General features: G+C 37.7%; 1 protein-coding gene and 1 long non-coding RNA gene across 2 annotated transcripts in view; one reads left to right on the top strand and one right to left on the bottom strand.

Moving 5' to 3' along the window:
• The window catches only part of CETN3 (centrin 3), a 15186-nt gene extending 12580 nt beyond the window's left edge, over positions 1 to 2606 (bottom strand). The window contains exons 1-2 of the mRNA XM_008537514.2: positions 2319 to 2606; positions 390 to 525 (exon numbers count right to left, since the gene is read on the bottom strand). Coding sequence (XP_008535736.1) covers positions 390 to 525; positions 2319 to 2335 — 153 coding nt within the window. The 5' untranslated portion in view covers positions 2336 to 2606. The remainder of the gene's footprint in view (positions 1 to 389; positions 526 to 2318) is intronic.
• LOC139075162 (uncharacterized) lies at positions 2135 to 24416 on the top strand. Its single transcript, XR_011525289.1, has 3 exons — positions 2135 to 3472; positions 18901 to 19116; positions 23834 to 24416. It is a non-coding gene; the product is annotated as an uncharacterized lncRNA (long non-coding RNA).

Below are 24416 nucleotides of genomic sequence, written 5' to 3'. Positions count from 1 at the left end.
TAACATGTTCAAATTAAAAGACAACACTCCCCCAACCTGGAAAAAGAATGAGTCACCAGAAAAAAAAAAAAAACAGTGGGAAGAATACAGTAAGAACTGTTTAAATCCTATAGTTTGAAATCTTTTAATTATGTGAATGAAAACTAAGTCCCTCCATAGGAATGTATTTTTACATTTAAAATACTACTTACTTCACCATGCAAAAAGGAGTTTCTAAGAAGACAGAGGAGAACTATTCAATTTTATTATAGCACTTAACTGTGAATATTTAAAATGGGTCCATATTTCCAAAAACTGTTTAGTTAAAATACTTATTTAGAAATGTATTTTTAACCATCAAAAATGCAAATCATTTTAACAGAAAAAAAAAATTTTAACTATACTAATACCTTTAATTCATGATAATCTATTGCTTCATCTTTGTCTGTGTCAAATAGTTCAAAAGCATCTTTAATTTCCTGTTTCTGTTCTTCAGAGAGTTCTCTTCTTTTTTTCCTCTTTGTTTTGTCTACTACAAGCTCATTTCTATGAAATGAAAAGAAATTATTTGGTCCACTTTAATCATATTTTCCTATGCTTCCAAATGATTAAAATAAGATTCCAAAAATGCAACAAAAAAATTAGTCAATGAATAATCTTCTAAAGTTCTAAAAAGGAAGTATTTTGGAGAAAGATAAATTTTCCTTATATGAGTCAAAGCCCTGCTCATTCCAGCCTAAACTGCTATAAATCTGCACTGCCCAAAACTGAAAAGTGTTATAGATTATTAAAGGAAATAAAGACCTAACTTTCCTTCCTCCTAGCTTTGTATTTATTCCCACTGTAGAAGAAACAAGAACTGAGAATAAGAAACATTATTTTTACGTCAGATACCTTAACAAAAAGCACCCATACTTATTATTTACATCATTCTACAATATAAAGTGTTAAAAAAAAGTAAAATAAATAATTGACCATCACTATATAGTTGGTTTACTTTTGATAGTGCTTATAATTAAGTTATCAAAATTGCTACAAAAAAACATATACTTTAAAAATTAACTTCCAAAGTATTCTGGCTTTGAAAGTTAAAAAATGCTTTTAGATCACATGTTTCTAATTGTTTGGGACTTTATAATTTCTTCCGTTGATACTAATAAACCTGCCAAAATACTGACTCCAAAAATATCACGAATATTAAACACCAAAAAAAAGTACATAACATTTGTGCTAATTCTATATAATAATGTGACGAGTCAATGGTCTTGTAAATCTCACTTAACGTGGAAATGCAGATTTCTCATAAATTCTGGAAAAACTTAAAGGAAAAAAAGGAAATTTATTTTAAAAGCCAGAAATCTCTTCCTTAAGAGATGCCGACCTAAGTGTTCCAAATTTTCAAATGGGGCTGCAACATCTGTAACAAGAACAAATTCTGAAAGAAGAATTCTGTAAAACATTCAAATGTAAAACTCAGTTACTTTTATTAGAACAGGTTATCTATTTGCATTTGAAGTTTTGGTCTCTGAAATCTACAAAAAAACCAAAGGCAAGAGACGGCTAGAAATGGGCCAGAAGGGTTATGGTAAAGCTGAGGAAGATCTTTCTTCACATAAGCTTGGACATTCCCGCGGTCAGTCATTCTCTTCCCACAATTCCGGAAGGCCCAGTCCACAACCGACCGACAAATGACCCCATCCAAGGGTACCACGATTATCCCTTAGCAGAACATGGCACCTTTTTAGAGTGGCATAACTACACAGATATTTTCAAGGTAAAATGTCTAGATGGGGCTGGGAGAGGAGCAGAGGCTGGAAGAGAACGAAAGGTAAAGAAACTCAGAAATTTAGGAAATCTAAGGGATTACCAATTAAAGTCACTAAATTATACCGTAAAGCAGGGGGAAGGGACCCCGGACGAAGAGCAAGGAGGGCTTTTATGTTATTTCCAAAATGTACAGGTAAGCACGTGAGCGGCACCGCAGCTGAGGTGGGGGCTACGGACCAGGAGCGAGGAACTGAAGGAAAGGATGCTCCATGGCCTGATTTCTCGCAGAAACACAGCAAGAAGAAACCTCGCGATATTTCGCTTCCTCCTTGCAACTAAAACAGCTCTTTTCGGCGGTCCAAAGCACAACGCGCTGATAGATATGACTACCTCAGCAGAAACGCACGGACCCCACACCTGCGGGACACCAGGGCCTCCAGGGTGAGGGGTCCGGGCCCGGGAAGGTTGGCCGAGGCTCCTTTCCCTGGTCCCAAACTGCCTCCCTTCCACACACACCCGCCCTGGGACCCGCTGCAGGGTGTGGAGAGCATTGCCGCCTCCTCATTACCGACCTCAGAGTTAAACTCATTTTCTCTTCGGACAGAGACGTTTCTCTCAAGAACGACTTTAACCCCCTACCCAAGGCAGCACGACTTCCACACCCGTTCAACAGACACCAACGACCTCGGCGGCCTCAAGGACCTCCCACAAGGTAGTCACTTCTGAGCTGGATTGGTTGAAATCGCTAATGTCCTGCCCATTGAGGCGGAAGCGTCACTATTTTCCTGCTTTCATTGGGCGCTTTTCACGTCAATCAAAGACACCGCTCGGCCGGCGTCTCCGGTTGCCGCTCCCGCCCCTTTGATTGGCCTGTTGCCTTTTCCCCGAATCCTTTGCGGAGCCTGGCTCTGTGGGTCAGAGTCTCTGCGTGGGAGTTCGGTCGGTGGGTGGCTGGCCCTCGCCTCACGCGAGGAGGCCTGCTGCCTGTGGACGACGGTCCGGAGACAAGATGGGCCGCTCCCAGGAAGGGAAGGGAGGGAAAAGAAGAGACACGCCGGGGCCATCTCTCGCTAGTAGCAGGGAGTAGCAAATTTCGAGGTCTACGAAATTCGGCTGTACTGCAGTCTAAAACCTTGGATGGCCTAAGGACACGGGGAGTTTGTTTAAAACGCAGACTGAAATGCCTCTTTCTCCCATTCTGATTCTAGTAGGCCTGAATCTGCATTTTTCCCCCTTACAAACTGTTCCAGTGATGCTGAGGCAGGTGCTGTGGGTTACGTTTGGATAATCACAGAGGTGGATTATTAGGCTATTTACGGTGAAGCTGCGCCTAAGTCGCCCTTCGCTCGCTCTTCCTCCTTTGAACGGATTTGTTCGCTTATGTCTTTTATTTTCCAGTGCTATAAACTGCACGAATATAACACGATGTTATATTCACTACCAAAGCAAGTCTCTTGAAGCTCAGTCGGGTGTTTACTATGTTTACTTGTTCATGTCTTCTATTAGAATGAATTTCTTGAAGGCCAGGACTGTTTCATTTAACGCTGTTCCTCGTGCCTAATACGGTGTCTGATGCATAGGAGCTCAGTAGATGTTTGTCGCATTGAATGGAATGTTGCTGTGAAAACTCGCAAAGTACTGAGCTAAACTGCAAATCTCATAAAGGAAGAAAATAGCCTGAAGGTCGGGGTCGAGCAGGGGAAGGAGAAGATACATGAACACTATGGTATGTGTATAAAGAGAGAGATATACAGGTTTAGAGAAGGGAGAGAACATAGCAGGGTAGAAGGAAGGCTTCTTGAAGGAGATGACATGTGTGTTAGGCCTAAAGGATAAGCTAAATTTCAACTAGTGAAGGCAGGATGATGGAATAAAGCTAAAAATGAATAGCTAAAAGGTAGCCCCCCCACCAAGAAAAAACAAAAGTGGAAAAGGTAGTCTCATAATCTAATAAACTGGTTCTAGATAATACCAATAAAAGTGACAGCTTTTTGGAAGTGTAACAAGAAAGGGAATATTGCCACTAAGAAGGTTGGTAGTATAAAAATTATTAAAATACTTTATTTAACTTCATGATGCCAATACATATTAATATCAAAATGAAATAGTCACTTCAAGGAAAACAAAGATAAGGACTTACAAAAGATAGAAAAGTGAATTAAGTCAATAACTATAGATAGGACTGAAAAAAATGGTGCCAAAGTTCTGTACCACAAAATAAAAAGGCATCCAGCCCACTCAGATTCATGGGTGAGTTTTAAAAATTCTTGAAGAGCGAACTCTTGTGCTTTAAACTCAAAGCATGTTGGGGAGAGCTTTTTAGCTTAATCTTTGAAGCTAGCACAAAATCATTTAGAAAGCATTTAAAGTCACTGAATGTATGCTCCGTGATGAGAGTGTGTGCATTGTATGTGCGTTGCTCACCATTGTGTGTGCCTGGCTCATATTTTATGTTGATTAGTGAACATAGGTACAATAATCCTAGATGTTGACAAAATCAATTTCGTATTATCTTAAGGGAATATTTCACTATAACCAAATAGAATTTATTTTTAAAGTGCAAAGATAGTTCAAAGTATAAATCTGTATTAATTAATTATGATTCCAGGTTTAAGAGATCATCTCAATGTCCAAAAAGGCACTGAAAATATTCAATACCCATTCCTAATAAAATATATATTAATAAACCAGATATAAAAGGTAATCTTTTTAACTTGAGCAACATACTTAAAATGCCAGTGTTTCTCAAACCTAGTCCCTGAAATGCTAGAATTTTGTGCTTTGTTTACAGTCATTTCACGAAGAATGGATGGGCAAGTATTTGCGGGCAAATAATTTGGGAAAATAGATTTTTAAATATTAAACTAAAATGTTTTCAACAGGATATCTTGTTAAGGGAATGATAGGGAAGTTACATGCATCACTTCTGCTCATATTTTATTAGTGAGAATTAGTGACATGTCCACTCCTTGCTGCAAGTCAGGCTGGGAAAAGAAATCTCTAACCGGAAAATCCTGCACTCTGCTAAAACTTGGGGTCAGATCCTCTATTACTAAAGATAGGATGGGATTAGCAGTTCTGCTGCAGACACCATTAAAGCAGTTATCAACACTATCTTTAAATTTCTAATCAATGATGTAATAAAACAAGAAAAAAAGTGATATATAAAATTAACATTATGTCTGTGTGGATGATATGATTACCTGGAGAAATCCAAGAGTATCAAAGTATTGGAATCGATAAAAGAATTCAGTAAAGTAGCTGATTATCAGAGAAATTTGCAAAATCAGTAAGCATTTACAAAATAAAATTATAATAGCAATACGAAATTCCTTCGAATAAATTTAACAGGAAACCTATAGGTAGAAAATCGCAGAGTATTACTAAAGGACACGAAATTTGAATAAATTGACAAAGAAGCTATACTCCTAGATAGGAAGATTCAGTATTGTAAAAATGTTGATTATATCCTAGATTAATCTGTAAATTTAATATAATCAGAATAAAAATTCTCACATTTTTTTCTTGAATTTAACAAAGTTATTCTAAAGATCATCTCAAGAATAATTGCATAAAAATAACTTAGAAAATTGTGAAAAAGAATAATAACACAAAAATCACACTACAGGATATCAAAATGTATTTGTTACTATGGTAATCAAAATACTAAGTCCAGAGCCAGAACCAAAAGAAGATAAAACTTCTCATTTAAGAAGGTAGTGGGATTAGTAGTTGGTTTAGACTTCCTCCTGAAACCTTAATGAAACAATAGTTGAGAAATTAATTTCTAATACTGGATGTGACCTAGACGGCTACCATCAGCAGACAAGATGTTAGAAAAAATATCTGAAAGATCGAAAGAGATAGGTTCACATATCTTTCATCAAAAGAGCTTGTTGACAAATGAGACAGATCATCAAAATGGAGTTTCAAAATTTGCAGGAAGTGAGTAAAGCTTCAGAAAGCGTTTATCTACCTGGCAGAGTCCCAAGAGAGACCTTAGGTACAAAAGGAGTGGAAATGAGAAAAGGGCTAAATACAAAAGCTCAATTTAAAAGCTCTTCAGGAGACCACTGCACTTCAGTTTCTCCAGATTCCCCTCCCCAGTATCCTCTCTCTTCATGTTTATCTCGAACCCCACTCTTAAAAATGAATGAAGGGGCTGGTCCCATTGCTTAGTGGTTAAGTTCAGCATGCTCCACTTCAGTGGCCCAGGTTTAGTTCTGGACACAGACCTACACCACTTGTTCAGCAACTATGATGCGGTGGCAACCCACATACAAAATAGGAGAAGATTGGCACAGATGTTAGCTCAGGGTGAATCTCCCTCAAGCAAAAAAAAAAAAGAGAGAGAGAAAGATTGGCAACAGAAGTTAGCTCAGGGTGAATCTTCCTCAGCAGAAAAAAAAAAAAATGAATCAAAAATCATCAGAGAGGTCCTGGCCTCATGGCCAAATGGTTGGGTTTGTGTGCTCTGCTTCAGTGGCCCAGGGTTCACCAGTTCAGGTTCTGGGCACAGACCTAGCGCCACTCGTCAAGCCATGCTGTGGCAGCATCCCACATAGAACTGGAATGACCTACAACTAGGATATACAACTATGTACTGGGGCTTTGAGGAGGAAAAAGAAAAAAAAATATAACTGTAAACAAAATATCATCAGAGATATAAAGAAAATCAAAAGCATGAAAAATAAAACAAAGAAAACAACTATCTAGGAAGACTCTGAGTCAACTTAGGAACCAAAAGAAATTCGTAATAAATTAAGAATATTAAACTTCCAAAGAGGTCGCCAAGAAAATATTAGAGAACAGGATACTCTGAAAAAGAACATTCTGAGAATAAGAAAAGACTGTTGAAAATAAACATATGATGGCAGAAATTAAAAATTTAATAGAATAGTGAGATAATTTAATTGAAGAAATATTGCAGAACATACAGCATTCAGACAAAAACATGGAAAAATTGAGAAAACATAGAAGATTAATCCAATAGGTCCATGATATGACCAATAGGAATTCCAGAAAGAGAGAGCAACAAATGAGGGAGAGGCAGAAAAATATCAAAGAACTAAGTGAAGAAAAATTTTAAGGAACTGAAGTGTAACCAGTCTCCAGATTGATAGGACACACCGAGTACTGAACAAAATAAATGGTAAAAGAAATCACACCTAGCTACATCAACAAGACATTTCAGGACCTCAAAAAGAAAAAGGTTAGCTTCCACACGCAAGAATCTGATCTCCTATAAAACAAATTAATTGAACTAGCATCAGATTTCTCATTTGAAACATTAGATACCAGAAGATAATACCTTCAAAATTGCAAGGAGAGATTATTTTGAACTTAGAATTCTATTCCCTTTCAAGGCAAAAAATCAAGTGTGAGGACATAAAGATTTCAGAAAATTCAATCATCATATACACTTTCTGAGAGGTGTACATGAGAAAAATAAGAATGAAATACAATATTGTATTTATATTAAGTATATAATTATAATCATTTATATTTTTATATAAATGAGTATAACATAAATATAACATCAATATTATTTTTTTACCACAAGGAAAAAGAAGAACCCTCACTATGAAAACAAGTATAATAAAACCAATAAAGAACAAAAAATGTCAAGGTTAAAAAAATTAAAAGGCAGATAATGAAGCAGGAAAAATATTTACAAAATACATGAAGGACAAGGGGTTATTTTTCATAATATAACTGAAACCTGTTTACTATGCAGTCTGACCTTGACCTGTTCCAGACCAGAAAAAAGTTTATTTTGTTTTTTTCCAATCACTGCTTTCAAGTGTATTTTATCAAATCTCTCTTTCCTGTTGCTTTATTTCTAGGGCATATCTTGTAGCTTTCTTTTCAATGTTGATTATAAGAATAAGTCCCATTTTTATAATTACGATTCCCTTTGTAGTATTAAAAGATCCGATCTAGTCTATGGCAAAACTGCATCTAGTCCATTGCTTTTCCTATAATAGATAAGTCGTATTGGTACAAATTGGGTGGCCATATGGAAAAAAGATAAAGGTGGGTCCATATCACATACTTGACTCCAGGATAAATCCCAAATAGGTGAATGATTTATTTAAAAAATGAAGTCTGAAAAGTACTAGAGGAGAGTGTGAGGAAGTACTTTTATAATATTAGAGTATGAAGTCCTACATAAATTTAACACAAAAGCCAGATGCTATATAAGTATTATAGGCTGAAATGTGTCTCCCCAAAATTCATATGTTGAAGCCCTAATCCCCAATGTGACTGCATTTGGAAATAAAGCCTTTAAAAGGTAATTAAGGTTAAATGACGTCATAAGTGTGAGGCCCTAATCCAACAGGACTGATGTCCTTATAAGAAGAGGTAGAAACACCTAGGGATGTGCTCACACAGAGTAAAGTCCATGTGAAGACACAGCAAGAAGGCCGCCATCTGCAAGCCAAGGAGAGAGGCCTCCAGAGAAACCAACTCTGCTGGCACCTTGATCTTGAACTTCCAGCCTCCAGAAGTGTGAGAACATAAATTCCTGTTGTTTAAGCCACCCAGTCTGTGGTATTTTGTGATGGCAGCCCTAGAAGATACAATAAGAAAAGATCAACAGATTCTACCATATAAAAAGGAAACATTTCTGTACGGCAGAGACTACATTAAGCAAAGTAAACAAGCAAACAAATTAAATGCTTGGAATTCAAAGTAATAAAACCACATTAAAAATGGTAAGATCATTGATTTGTGACGGAGAACTGTATTTTCAAATATTTCTGAAGTAACACCACACAGATGACTTTCTGTCCCAAGAGAGAAAAAGTTATTTTGTCTCAGGGTGTCACCAGTCTAATCTAGTGGCCTAAGTGAGCATTGCCAATTGGAGTATTATCAGATATTATAAGTCCGCTGATTGAATTCAATATGAAGTACCCAACCTAACCTCTTACCTCTTTTGACCAAGAATGTTTAACTTGAATTTAATTAAACCTTAATACCTAATTTCCCATTTATAGGAAATGTAGGAGATAGAGAAACTACTTTCAAAAAAAAAATGGCACTGTGAGAAAACAATCAGATAGACTCAGAAAGTAACACATTCTATAGAACAATTGGCCATTCTCTTCAACAAGTCAGTGTATGATTAAAGTCCCTAGATTAAAGGGACTTAAAAGACATTACAACCGGATAGAATGCCTTGTCCAGAATTAGATTGGACTGGTTTGGGCAAAGCAAATGTACAAGGCATTATGGAGGCAATAGAGGAAATTTGAATATAGACAGGGAATTAGATGGTATAAAGAAATTGCTACTAATTTTGTCAGGAATTCCAATAACATTGTGTCCATCTTTGAAAATGTTCTCTTTTTCAGACATGCAAATTAAAGTTTTAGAGGGGAAATGTTCAGAATGTCTGTAATTTACTTTAAAATGGCATACAAAAAACAGTTTAAAAAAATTAAAAGAGACAGTGATAAATTCTAGAAGAAAATAAGACGGGAATGAGATAGGCACGGACCAGGGGTTGAGTACTATAGAATTGAGAAGGTCTGTGAGAAAGTGACCTGTGACCTGAGATGTTAAATAATTGCCAGCTGTGTCACGTTAGGTCTTCTGAAGTCTAGGTGACGAGATAGGATTAGTCATGAAGGAGTTTAGGAAACATTTATGAAGGATAAAGGTGTGGCAAGCAGAAGGCAAGAGAGTCTTCAAACTACAATACTGTTTTGACACCTGAGAGAGCAGAGCAGGAAGCAAGGACGACTGGGTCAGAAGAGCTTCAGAGTGCAGTGCAGTTGTGGAGAAGTCTTAGGCCAGTGACTTGCCTCAGAAGAAAAACTGCCCTATAGAGGAGTCCTGTGTTAGCCATGGACGGCCAGCTCTAGTACCCCTGTTGTACTCGGTCATCGGCCGGGCGCAGCCCAGGGTAAGTGTGGCCTCAGTGTAAGTGGATCTGAGGGTATGGCAGCTGGAAGGTGTTAACTGTGCTCCTCACAGCAGGTTATCTTAAAGAGAGATCTGACCAGTTCGCCTTCATTACTGTTGCACAAGTCTTGCAAAGGTCTGTAGGGAGAGAATGTCAAAAAGAGGACATGGCAAAGGCCCTAAGATAAGATCAAGGTTGGTATATTTGAGAACAAGAAAGAATTCACTAAGTTTGAAGCATAATGAGAGTCACAGAGTGGTACAAGAAGTCAGACAGATAAGCAGAGTCCTAATCATATAGAGCCTAATAGACCATGAGGAGGGGATGAATTTTATTTCAAGTGTAATGGAAATCCATCAGCAGGTTTTAAACAGTGAATTATTATGATCTGATTTAGATTTTAGAGCCAAACTTCCTGAAGCACTAATCTCTATTTACAGCATCCATTTCCTCATACCTCATTTTCTCCCAACCCACAGCAAATCTGACTAACATCCTTACCTCCCTACTGGAAGTGCTTTTCCTAGGTCACCATAGACTTCTTAATTGCTAAGTTCAATTGCTTCTTTTCAATTCCCATCCTAGTTGTCCCCTGGGTTACATCTGTGTGTTGACCACTCGCTCCTTAAAATTGCTCATGGCTGCTTTTTACGACTCCTTCCTGGTTTCCTTAGGCAGCTTTTCTTCATCCACTCCCTAACTGTTACTTTTGGGTTTTGTTTTTTTGTGTTTTTTTTAGAATTATGTCCTTAATACGTCCATGCTATCCCTGGGCCCTTTTACTTCCTAAATTTCAACAATCACTTAACATGCTGATGACCCCAAAATTTCTCAGGTTTTTCCCTCTAGCCCTCTATTCTCAGTGTTCACGCCTAGATTTCCATTTGTGTATCGTGTATTTCCATCTTAATGGAAAATAATATACCCAAGCAAAAATCATTATTTTCTAAAAGACTTCTTATATATTCTCTATCTTGCATAATGGCATCATCGGTCACTCAGTTCATGTAACTGCTTGGAATAATATTTACCTCCTCACTATTGTCAAAGTATAATTTTGAAGATTTAAAGATATGACTGTTTTACAAATCTGGAATGAATATTTTTCCAAAATCTATTTAACTCTTTAATGAGGAAACCACGAGATGATAAAGCTGATTCACAGAAAAATTAATGAACCTGAGTATATATATGCAGTCACAAAAGGCATGCTGAAATAAGTTTGCTGAGTTACAATATCCTACAGACTAAAATAAACTATAGCCTTTGGAGTTACATTCTCTACCAGATAAAAATCATTGCATCTCTATAGGGCAAAAATCTGCAAGTTATCATTTTACACAGTCTTAGTCCTAATCATTGGCAAATAACAAATCAAACAAAGGTATGCCTCCTAGAGAATTATGTAATCTTTGGATAGATCTATTAAGCAATATTCCATAATGACATACAGCCATCCTTTGGCATTATTTCCAAGTTTTAGATATTTTTTCTTACACTTTCCCTTGATCCCACATCACCATCATGTGGTGATGGAGCTATGTGTTAAAGACAAAGCTGCCTGACTCCAATGCCTGGGTTTTTCCCCATGAAAAATGTGAGTAGTTGGCAAATTCAAGTCGCACACAGAAGATGAGCAGGAGTAAGGATTGCGAAAAGGCTTCTAGTTTTCAAAATTAGTAAATCACAATAATTAAGAAAGTATGGCATTGGAGAAAGGACAGGAAAATATAACAATAGAGTAGACCTATTAATACAGTCAGTCGATTCACTACAAAGACACTAATACAATTCGACAGGAAAAAGAAGACCTTGCAATAAACGGTGCTGCAATAACTAGATATCACACACAAAATAAATGAACCTGATTCCTGCCTCTCACTATACAAAAAATTAACTTGAGATGGATCTTAGACTTAAATATGAAAGGAAAATTTATAAAGTTTCTAAAAGAAAACATAGGAAAATATCTCCATGATTTTGGGGCATGTAAGATCTCTTAAACAGGACTTAAAAAGCATTAATCATAAAATTAAAAACTGATAAATTAGATATCATCAAAATTAAAAACTTTTCTCATCAAAGACACTCTTAGAAAAGTGAAAAGGCAAGCCACAGACTTGGAGAAAACAATTACAATGCATATATATCTGACAAAGCATTACAAGTCAATTATAAAAAGACTGAAAACCCAATAAGAACATTGGATAAAAGATATGAATAGGCACATTGCAACAGTGGATATCTAAATGGCCAATGAGCATAGGAAAAGGTGTTTAACATCATTAGTCATTAGGAAAATACCAGTTAAAAACAAAATGAACATGGTCATGCATGTACTAAAATGGCTAAAGGTAAAATTTTTTTTTTTTTTTGAGGAATGTTAGCCCTGAGCTAACACTACTGCCAATCCTCCTTTTTTTGGCTGAGGAAGACTGGCCCTGAGCTAACATAACGTGCCCATCTTCCTCTACTTTATATGAGGGTCACCTGCCACAGCATGGCTTGACAAGCAGTGCATAGGTCCGCATCAGGGATCCGAACCTGCGAACCCCAAGCCACCGATGTAGAACGTGCAAACTTAGCCACTTCGCCACTGGGCTGGCCCCTAAAATAAAGATTTTTGAAAGATTAATAATATGGAATGGTGGCAAGGATGTGGACCAACTCTCAAACATTGCTGATATAAGTGTAAAACAATACAACCACCTTGTAAAATTATCTTTCTCGACTAATGTTAAACATTCAATTACTTTATGACACAGCAGTTTCACTCCTGGGTACATAGCCCAGAGAAGTAGTATGTCTCCCCAGAAAAACTTTCACAAGAATGTTCATTGCAGCTTTATTCATAATAATCCCAAACTGGAAACAACCCAAATTTTGATTAATAAGCAAAAGGACAAACAAATTGAGTTATATTCATACGCTGGACTAGTCTAAGTGATAAAAGAAAAAAAAAAGAATTATCGGATGAGTCAACAACAAGATGGATACTCATGGATATTGTTTTGAGTGAAATAAGTCAGATACAAAAGAATGCATACAAATGAGTATATAGTTCAGCATTCCATTTATATAAAGTTCAGCAGCAGGCAGAACTAATCAATGTTTATAGAAATCAGAATAGTATTACCTCTGGGCAGGCAGGGATGGAGCAGTAGTAGTGATATGTATGGAAAAGGAGCACAAAGGAACTTTATGGAATGTTGGAAATGTTCTGTATCTTGATCTGTGTATTGGTTACAAGAGTGTATGAACACGTAAAAATCATCTAAGTGCACACCTAAAGTTTGTGTTTTTATGCATTTTATTAGGTATGTTACTCATCAAAAAATAGTAGTTTCTTGGGGGCCAGCCCTGTAGCCTAGTGGTTAAGTTCACACACTCCACTTGGGTGGCCCAGGGTTTCTCCAGTTCAGATCCTGGGCGCAGACCTAGCACCACTTGTCAGGCCATGCTGAGGCAGCATCCAATGTAGTACAACCAGAAGGACCTACAACTAGAATACTCAACTATATACTGGGAGGCTTTGAGGAGAAGAAGAAGGAAAAAAAAAAAAAAGATTGGCAACAGATGTTAGCTCAGATGCCAATCTTTAAAAAAAAAAATTAATTTCTCCTGGGGACTTTGGTTGCAATTTTTATAGAGTTAGGGGAAAGAGTCTAGATGCTAAAGGGTAAAAAAAATGATGAAGCAGTGAGAATTAACTTCACTTTGAAGAAATCTGACTGTGAAGAGGAGAAAATTAAGAAATTAGTAAAGATATCAAGTCAAAGAAAATTGTTTTTACAATTCCTTTAGAATAGAGAATGCTTTATTAGGAGAGAAGAAGCCAGTGGAGAGGTATCGGTTGAAGATAGGGGTGAGGGAGAAGAAGAGAAAGTTGATAAGACTAGATGTCTTGGAGTAAAAAGTGGAGGATTATCTAAATAAAAAGAAGGAAGACGAGCAAAGAGAGGTAGAGTGAAGGAACTGAGAAACTGTGAGGTAGAAGATAATTTGGGGATTTTGTACCTGTTCTCAACCTTATTAGTAAAACAGAAAGTAAGGACATCTACTAAAAGTCAGCAGGTGGGGGGGAAAGAGGACTGGAGGAAGACTAGAGGGTTTGATGAAGCCAATTAGCTATTTCATTAGCTGCGAAATCCTGGGCAAGTTACTTTACTTTTTGAGTTTCCTCATCCTTATGATGAGTATTACACACCTCATGGATTTGCTGTGAAGGTTAAATAAGCTAATGTATATAAAGTATCCTATAAGACAGTTGGTAAATGCTAGTTCCCCTTGAGAAAGGAACAGAGTTGCTGAAAATTTTCCTCCATAAATAGCGTGAAAAACAAATTGAATAATCTGGAGTCAGGATAAAAGACCCAGTGGAGGACAAGGAACCTGGTCACGGGGCATTTCCTTAACAGATGTGGTTGCTAGTGAAAATGAGACCCTGAATACCTTATGTATAAATATTTAAAAGTCATAAATCAAGCTAGCAAGCTGGTAAATTAAATATGTTCTATCCTCCTACTTTGACAAATATAGCTTCATAATGACCTGAAGTCCAGGATCAGAGTTAGAATTCTAATTCTTTGGTGTTCTACACTGAATCCTGGTAATGTGGGAAGAGCCACACTAACTCGCCCTTTTCTTCCTTCTTCCACCTATGTCCCACACTGTGAGGGGCATCCCGTGTACATGTGTGGATCCTTCAGCCTGAAAAGTCAGGCTCCATTCTCACCCTTAGCTAATAGTAGCCATGTGGCCACTCCAATGGCATGGTCCTTGCCATGCAAAAGCCCTAGAGGCAGGCTCAGAGCCATTTGGGCAGGGAATTCTGGGGTCCCAGGTATCTGGAGCTTGGTCCTGTAGGGAATATATGGGTTTTAGATGTGTAGGGGAGGAAAAACAATTTTTCCTCTACCCTTCTGAGTTCTTGCCTGAGATCCCTGTAATAAAAGACAGATTAAACAGAGAAAAACAAGCAGAAGTTTATTAACATGTTTACCTCATGTATACATGAGAGATATCCAGGGAAAAATGAGTAACTTGAAGAGGCTTAGAACTCAAGCTTATATAGTGTCTTCGACAGAGAAAAGTAGATTTGTAGAGAAGTAACAGGACAAAGGAAAGCAATTTTAGGCTTCCAAGGGTAGCAAATTGTGGGAAGGTGAATATATGGGAGGAAACTAACGGAATAAGGTGAGTTTGCAGATTCCTCTGGTACCATCTTTGTGCTAATGAGTCTGTCTCCAGTAAAAGGAGAATTTGTATCCTACCTTTAGGCAGAAAAGGGGGAGGATAGAGAGAACTTTTCCTGCATTTGCTGCCTCGTAATTGCCTTCAACTCAAAATACCTTTTATGTCAAAGTGGCATATTTTCAGACAGTATATTCTGCTACCCTTCAGGTGGATACATCTCCTTTGGCCTCTGAGAGTTCTCACTTCATGTAGGGTGCAGGTGAAGAAGTGTGGGAGTTGGTTCCATAGCATGGGGCCCTGAGCAGGGGCCTCTTGTGCCCAGAGCTAAGTCACATTCAGCAGTGAATACAAGTAGATTCTAATAGATTCTAATAGTGAATACAAGTAGATTCAAATCTAACAAGTAGATTTGACTAGAAAGAGCAAAAGACAAGACCAAATTATGCTGAAAAATGTAGTGAAAATGAAGTACAACCTATAAATCCTTAAGAAGCTGCTTTTCACTTAAAAAGTAAGCCATCTAGCCTTTTGAGTTGTTTAGACAGATTGAATGCCTCCCTGTGAAGCACTGCATAAACCTGAAAATGATTTATTAATCTCAGATCTACTCTTCAAATCAGAATATTTAGTAGCCAGCAGTGGTCTGGTAACAAGCTTTTGTGAGCTTTGGTTAAAGAAGAAAAAATTTCATAATCTCTTTGTCTGGCTTTAGATTTCTTAAAACCAAGCAAGTTGTATTTAGATATTCATGTTTGTAGATTCATAGGATGTCTTTGAAACTAAATGGTCTTCTTATCACAATAGTCAGAAACAAAGGATTTTGCATTTTTTTGTGATGAATTCTCATTAGCAGTGAGACACTAAACGTGCTGCTGAATACAGCATAGAGGAGAAGATTAATAGGATTATTTTTAGCTACCACCTACATACTATAGGCAGACAACATCAAAAGCAGGAGGGAAATAATGGTTCTTCTAGTTTAATAAATCGTAATGTTCGTGAAAAATTCTTCTCGTTCCTCCCAAAGTTGGGGCATCTAATTATATAAAGTGATTACTGTGGCAACAGCTTAGATATGAAGAGAAAGAGAGAGAGAGAGAAAGGAAGGAGAGAAGGGTGAAAGAGAGAAGGAGGGAAGGAGAATTAGGCTATTAAACAAGCAAAAAAATAGTTAAAAGAAAAAAGTATTTTGACTGAAGAATAAAATGTGGGAATCGTTAACTAGAAGAGAAAAGAAACACTGAAAAAAATTATGTTTAGAGCTTAAACCCATCAATATCGAATGTTAAAGTAAAGATAAACTTTGTGACTATAGATAAAAGAAGTTGATAATCACAGCTTGCATAGCATAGGGTGGGAAATATATACGTATTTCTAAATTATGTAATAAACCCTGCAAGTAAAATTCAATAGAATATAAAATACTATGTGAAATAAGGTAAAAGATTACATGTTATATGATGTACATATATTATATATTGTTATATATGACATATAATATGTTTCTATATTATAATAGAACCTAAAATATGTGAGAAGACAGCTCACATGAAAAGATCTACAAATAACTTTTAAACATATGATTTGCTCAGCTTCTCTAAAAATAAGGTAAATTTTCAAATAAACTACAATGAGATACAAATCTTCACCTACTGGATTTGCGAAGATCTATGTTTAGAAGTACAAACCTACCATGGAGAATTAGCAGGAAAAGTCTTCCTTAAGCATTGTTGGGGCCGGCCCATGGCTGAGTGGTTGAATTCGCGCGCTCCGCTTCAGCAGCCCAGGGTTTCGCCAGTTCAGATCCTGGGGGCAGACATAGCACCGCCATCACACCACGCTGAGGCGGCGTCCCACATGCCACAACTAGAAGGACCCACAATTGGAAATACACAACTATGTACCGGGGGGCTTTGGGGAGAAAAAGGAAAAATAAAAAATCTTTAAAAAAAAGAACAAAACATTGTTGATTAGGTAATTTGGGGCAATCTCTTTGGAAAGTCTTGGAGTTCATATTTATAAAAATTTTAAATGTTCATACCCTTTGAACCAGCATTTATACTTCCCAGAACATATTCTGTAGATATACATGTACTTTTGTGTAAAGTATGTGCAAAGCTATTCATTACAGCTTATAAAATAAAAAAATTGGAAAATTACTAAATGTCCACAAACAGAAGGCAAGTTAAACATATTCATTTACTTCCATAGCATGGAGATTTTACATACCTGTTAAAAGGAATAAGGCAGATCTGTATGTACTAATATGTAACAAGTTTGAAATATATCAAGTGAAATAAAAGAAAGTACAGATCAGTGTATAAAACATACTATCATTTGAGTTGGAAAAAATAATAAAAATAAAGAGAGATTGACTTCACAAAGTCAATACTCTTTAGCCAAAGACTACCAGAAATACCTGTAGTTGAACAAGTTGAGATTATTATTATTATTTTATTTATTTGTTTTGCCGAGGAAGATTCACCCTGACCTAACATCTGTTGTCAATAGTCCTCTATTTTGTATGTGAGCTGCTGTCCCAGCATGGCCACTGATAGACGAGTGGTGTGGGTCCATGCCCGGGAACCAAACCCAGGCCACCAAAGCAGAGCGGGCCAAATTTAACCAAATTTAACTTACTCCACTGATACTAGAATTCTATCTGTTCCTGCATTATGCCAAGCTTGTCCCTACTTCAAGACTTTTGCATTTACTCTTCTGTTCTTCTTCAGTTCTTCACAGGACTGGCTTCTGATCCCTGCTCAAGTGTCAAACGAATACTTTTTCCTAAAGTACTAGAAGAAGGTTTGTAATTCTAAACTTGGCAAAATTGGTAACTTCAACCAGACCACATTTAATGAAACGCTGGTGTTGGAAGCCAGATTGGATTAATTAAAAATAGTCATAGTAGGGGGCCAGCCCCGTGGCCAAGTGGCTAAGTTCGCATGCTCTGCTTCAGTGGCCCTAGCGTTGCACCGGTTTGGATCCTGGGTATGGACGTGGCACTGCTCATTAGGCCATGTTGAGGTGGCGTCCCACATGCCACAACTGGAAGGACCCACAACTAAAATATACAACTACTTACTGGGGGGATTGGGGGAGAAAAAAGCAGGAAAAAAATAGTCATAGCATTTGTATTGGCAATCAAGATTTATGCAAAATGTATTTGGAAATTTTCTTCTAATTATGAGAACTATAAGGTGGAAAACGATTTAAACTCACAGATTTACCTGGTAATTGGAGAAAGAATTTCTTCCTGTAACCTGACTCTATTATGAGTCCATCCCTTCCTGCTTGCCCCTCTCCCCATTTATTATTTATAGCAAAGGTTGCAAACTTCTGGCCTCATGACCGGATTTTGCTTGTAGATGTATTTCATTCAGTTGCATAGTGTTGGCTCACACAGAATTTCTCAAATTTTAAAACTTGAAAAGGAAAGAACCCCTATCTTTTAGGGATACATATTACTAGTCTGTCTCCTCCCACCACATCATCACTAAGAATCTTTCCACAAGACCATTCTGTTTCTCACACGTTCTTTGAAAGCTGTATAAACACTGAAGTCTTTACAAATGAGGTGATGTGATGTCTTCAGTTGGCTTCAAAACTATACAGTGTGTGGTGGGGGGGGGGCGGGGTGGGATGGTAGGGATTTGGTCAGGGTGTGGATGAAACACAATTGGCCAAATGTTGAAAGTTGCTGAGGATGAATGAGTACTCAGGGGTTGATTATACTATCTTCATACATCTGTATATGGTTGAAATTTTCCAGAATAAAAAGATTTTTTTAAATGTGATGGAAAACTAGGATAGTTTTTACCATCAAAAAACATACCCAACCTGAGAAGGCACCCTAGTCAAGGAGTTAAAACTCAGAAGGTGAGGGGAGAAAAGTGTGCTTTGGCAGAGGGAAAGATGGCACGTGGATGTTTAAAGCTATACCATGTTAATGGAGGAAGCCAGATTGCAGTGTGGTTGGAGCATAGTAGGAACAAACATCTGTGGAGTGCTTTGTGCTCATTTCTATGTGCTGTGTCTTTTAGGTGTTTTCTCATTTACTGCTCATACATCCTGTGAGGTCAATATCATAGACAAAAAAGCTGATGCTGGGACAAATTAAGTTACTTGTCTTGGGTCACAAAGCTGGAACTGGTACGTTATGGGAGAGTAATATCACTGCAAAAGCCAGATTGCGATGGGCTGAGGAAGAGATGACTAGAGACCAGGACCACCCACCAGCTAAATAAGACCTATGGAAGGTATGTTTAAAATGGTTCCTTTGTCGTTAGCATTTAAAAACCAGGGACAAAGAACAAAGACTTTTGATTTCCAGCTTCTCTTAAAGAATGGAAGATTTAACATCACGGATGCTGTACCCCCCTCTCTGCCAAGGCACTGCTGCCCCCTTTCTGTGGCACTTGAGCTCTCTTTTTTGCTGGAGTCCCTTTCACTCATTATTTTACTGTAAATGTACTGCTTCACTTTGTGAATTATGGCCTATATAAGCATATGAGCTCATTTATATACTAATTATATTCAACCTGGAGTGTTATGGCACACTGGTGTGGGCCTGATCAGTGAGAGAGAAAGAGAGAGAGTCACAGAAATTCAATGTGATTTGTCCACCACATGTTGAGAACTACAGTCTAAACCACTTCTCTAGTAATTAATCTCATACTCTATGCCTATTGTAATGTCTCTTGCAGAGTTTTCCTGTACTATAAATGCTAAGAGCCATATGAATGAGTGGTGTGATAATAAATGCTTGGGGATTCAGAGGAGAGCATGATTATTTCTGTAATCATTAAGACAAAGAATTTTAAAAGTTGGGTTGAAATTTTATAAGAGAAAAGAAAGTGTTCCAGATGGAAGGGAAATTTTGTACTTTTGTCTTAGGAAAGTAAAAAATATGTGCTGGGAGTGGAAAATGGACTAGTATATTTGAAGCTGAGGCTCCTTCATCCACGTAACCCTAAGTCAGGACTGGATAGCATCACAGCAGTGTGAAAACTAAAAAGGAATTTGCAGATCCTCTATACCTGAAACCGTTCTTTTCACAGACGGCAACCAAGATTTTAAGAAGTTAGGTGATTTGCTTAATGTCACACAGCTAATTGGTGAAGGAATTGAGATTAGATCTGATTTCCAATGTTCTTCGTCCATACTTCCCTTCAATGTGGGTTATGTGCAATATAGGCAAGGAGAGAAAAATATGAGCTACTGCTAAGTTTTAGTGACCTCCAGTAGCAGTTGCCCTTTTCCTTTCATCACTCGCTTCAAATTCTTAACCAGGAACTAACCCATGAAAGTGCAAGGGGAAATCTGACAAGTAGAGCAGAGGGTTTAGAGAAGTTGATGTATCATACCACTTCCTGCCACCACATCATTACATTTGACCTCATTTAAAAGTGGTCTGCTTACTTCTAAATATTAGATGACTACCATACTATGTAAGGGGAAGAAACTGCATGATGAATTTTCAGCCCTCTCAAGTAGACATGAAGAGAGGAAACGTGCTGGCAGGCAAGTCTCAGACTGAGACTTCATAATAATAAGGATCAGAATCTGAAAAGTAGTCAGTCTCAATGTTACCTAAAAGAGACTGACAGACTGCCTCTGGCTTTCACTCCACAGTTGGTGATGCGTAGTTTGGATCTTGGAATTTGGGACTGGCGGGATAGTATAGTGTTGAGACCACAGGCTTGGATTTGAATCCAGGCTCTAGCCTTTACCAGCTAAGTGATATGAACGATTTGTTTAATCTCCAAGTGTCAGTTTGCATATATATTAAATGGTGACAGGACTAGTTCCTACCATCCTCACTGCATTGTTGTGAGAATTGAGTACCTTAGTTTGGGTTTCCCCCAGAGTAAACTCTAAGGTGAAGATTTGGATTCAAGTAGTTTATTTGGAGATCATCCCAGGAAACACGGTGAGGGTGTGATAAAGTGAGACAGGAGGGAATCCTACTGGGGATCCCTTATCAAAGGGCTGGGAAGCTAGGAAGGGTAGTTATCCCCAACCTCCACTCCTCATGGATTGAGGGTTGCTCCTGGGGCATTGACTCTCAGACACTTCTGGCTTACCCTGAGCACAGGTCAGACACACTCCAGGGTCAGAGAAAGCCCTCACATGGAAAAGTTCAGGGCTTGAAGTAAAAAACTGCGTTTTTACAAGAACTGTCCATCAGGGCTACAGGTGACCTCTGGAAGGGGTGAGGAATGTGGGCAGGGCACTGACAGCGTCTTCTATAGGGAGACGATGTTTTGGTGGTAGTAGCATCTGGAACATAGAAAGTACTCAACAAATGATATAGCTACCTAAAGTACAAAATACTAAGCAGTGAGAAGGCAAGGGGAAAGTCCTCCCAGTTGCAAAGCAGGAACACTATCACCAAGGAGATGAGATGAATGGAATCAAACCAGAAACCCGGAATTCATCCTTCACACTACCTTCTTCCTTTCATCCCTACCTTTTTCTCCACATCCCATCAACTTAATCACTTTAACATCTCTCCTTTCTCTCTTCTCCATCCCAGCAACTCTGCCTTAAAGCAGACATTACGCATTTCCTGCTTGAATTATTGTATCAACCTCCTACCTGGCCTTCCTGCCATGCTCCTTTACTTGCCTCACCCTGACCCCAACTCAACCCATTCATTCAGTACTATCAGAATGCCTTTCCCAAAACCTGCTGTGATGCAATTACCGTCTACTTCACTACTTCAAGTACTTTAATGATTCACCACTTATTTCTGGGTGAAATTAAAACTCTTTAGGATACAAGACTCTTCATGATCTAGTCCTGCTTACTTCTCCAGTGTCATTTCCCTTGTGCCTCACTTTCAACTCCTAAATTCCAGATAAAAAACCTTTCTTGGTGACTCATAGATGCCACACTTTCTCATCATTCAATGCCATTGTCCATGCTTTTCCTCATCTTTCTTCATCTAGAAAACTACTGGTTTTTATTCAAGAATCCAAGTTGGTATCACCTTCTATGAAAAGCTATCCCTAATATTTACCTGTTGGCGAAGTTGGAGAATTCTCCCCTTTTCCTTAAGGTTCTTATGGCTGATCAAATAATTAAAAAGGCAGGTTAGCAGGAGAAAATCAAACAAAGCTTAATGGCATGTACACATGGGAGAAACTCAGGAGAAACTGAGTAACTCAGCCATCTGTCCGAGGCTGCCTGTTTAAATATATTCAGCTACAGACAAGGAGGACATTTTGGGGTAGTGATTGGGGCTTCAAAGAGGAAGAAGGCAACTCACATGGAAATAGAAAAGCAAATGTTTGGTAAATAGAACTTTGATAAGAGTGAGCTTAGCAAGGATCTTCCCAGTCTACCAGATACCCAGAGTTATCTATGGTGAAAGCTTGTCCTGGGGACAAGCCTTTATTTAAATTTCTTTTAGGCAGTTGGAGGCAGGGGCAGGGAAGTTGGTCGAATGTTCTTCCTGAGTCTTCTGAGCCTTTATTGTCTTCAGCTTGAAATAATCCGCATACCAGAGTTGGCACATCTTGAGGTGGCCTGCCCTGAACTCCATCATACCCTTCCCTCTTGGTCTGGATCGGTGATCAAATAACATGTCTGTGTATCTCTTAAAACTTACCACTTGTATTCTACATGTCTGTTTACTTTCTCTCTTAGTAATCAGATCAGTATTCTTTATAATCGGATACTGAGAATCTGCAATCTTAACAAGTACTTGAGGTGGTTTTTATTCCCACTGAAGTCTAAGAATCATTTTATTATACGAAGAGCTTCCTAAGGGGAAAAACCTTTTTCTCTATGATTCTAATGCCTAACATTGCACCTAACCTATAGTTGAAACTCAATAAGTAACTCTTGAATTAGTAAATACAATTGCCTAAGTTTTGAGTATTTCCACTCTTTCACAGAGATTTTATCAGGTTGCCACCTATGGTAATAAGACTCATTAAAAATTATTCCCCGTACAGATAGTATTGTAAGTTGGGAATCTCATTGGTGATCTGCCAGTCCTTTAGCTAAGTGACTATTAAATTTGACCTGTTGTTCCACTCTTTCACCCTTGATTGCCTTAAAACCTATTTCATGAAAAGTACTTAGTCTTGTTGGTTTTGTTAATGAAGTCTAGAAGAATGGTTCTCAAATTCGGATATATCAGAATGACTTGGAGAGCTTGTTAAAAATAGGGATGGCAGAGTCCCTCCCCCATAGATTATAATTCAGTATTTGAGAAAGGAGGGGCAAGGCTATGTATTTTTAATAAGATCATGAAGAAGAAATTATCCCATATAATAAATAGATCTACATATTGTATAAATAAAGAGAAGGTTGACATCTACAAATTGATTCATCTCTTGACAAATACTGTGACCTGTTTCAAAAGAGGTTATCAACACACTTTACAAATAGCTCTTGAAGTTTAGCAGTGCTATAATATTTTACCTTGATTTGCTTGCCTAGTAACATAATATACCTTAAGAAAATCCACTGACTAATTTTTTTTCTTTTGCTCTTGGTAGATATCAAGGTTAATTGCATACTTACCAAAGTTAGCCAAGGAATTGGGAGTGTGGTCATCCAACTTTGGCTCCTGTGTACCCATATGACTTCCTTCCTGCATGCAGCCTTCTTGCTAGATGACAAAATCAAATCTTACTTCAAACTCTGAGTCTATTTTTATTTTCCGTAACAACCACAGTGCAATCTTTAGTTACCTGAGCCCTGCCAACAATTGAGGAGGCTGCAGGGTGCGTTCAAGTACACAGTAATACCCCTTCCTTCTCCTTGGCTCTCATATACTACCCAGGGATGGCATGGCAATCTCTGCCCCGAACCATTTTCATAGTTGAAGCTTTCATCATTTTATACAGGGATCATAACTGAGTCTATCTGTCCCTCTGTCTAGGTTCTGTGTCTCCCCTCTAAACTTTATCTACCCTAAAAGATGCCATGAAAAAACGTCTTTTGTCTTGTTTGTCCCAGGCTGGATGGATTCTGTCATGGCACTCTCCTGACCAAGGATGAGAAGGGAGCTCTACTTTGCTAAATTCAGTGTAAGTCATTATGGTCCCCAAAGTGTAAAATTTGCTTTAAAAGTGAAATCAGAATACTCAGAAATTGAAAAAACAAGTTTCCTTTTGATGATACCCAAGTATGTGATGATTGGAAAATCCAAGGGGAACCTGGGAAAATCCCTATCATGGCCAGATGGAGTCAGAATATCTGTGCAGGCTATTGTCTCTCATGTTGTTATTAGAATGAAATAGTTCTATAGAACAATAGAGTGATTCTGTTTTACATAGGGCTATAAACATTTATACCAGTGCAGAAAATAAATGGTAATATCTCTGAATTTTCTGTTTATCTGTAAATAAAATTTTTCTAGATTTATAGATATAATTTTTATAAAATTAAACCTCAGTTTTTTAAAGAATTTCATAAAACGTATTTCTTCTTTTATACTCAAAGTCAATGATAAAATAATATTTTATTTAATGGAGTATTCTTTTATAGCCAATTTTGCTGTAATGGAGCTACTTAATAAAAGCAAAGGTTCCTGGTTTAA

The sequence above is a fragment of the Equus przewalskii genome, chromosome 13, assembly GCF_037783145.1.
Source record: "Equus przewalskii isolate Varuska chromosome 13, EquPr2, whole genome shotgun sequence".
Classification (NCBI taxonomy): domain Eukaryota; kingdom Metazoa; phylum Chordata; class Mammalia; order Perissodactyla; family Equidae; genus Equus; species Equus przewalskii.
Note: the sequence above shows the minus strand (reverse complement) of the source record. Positions and strands in the feature narration are given on the sequence as shown.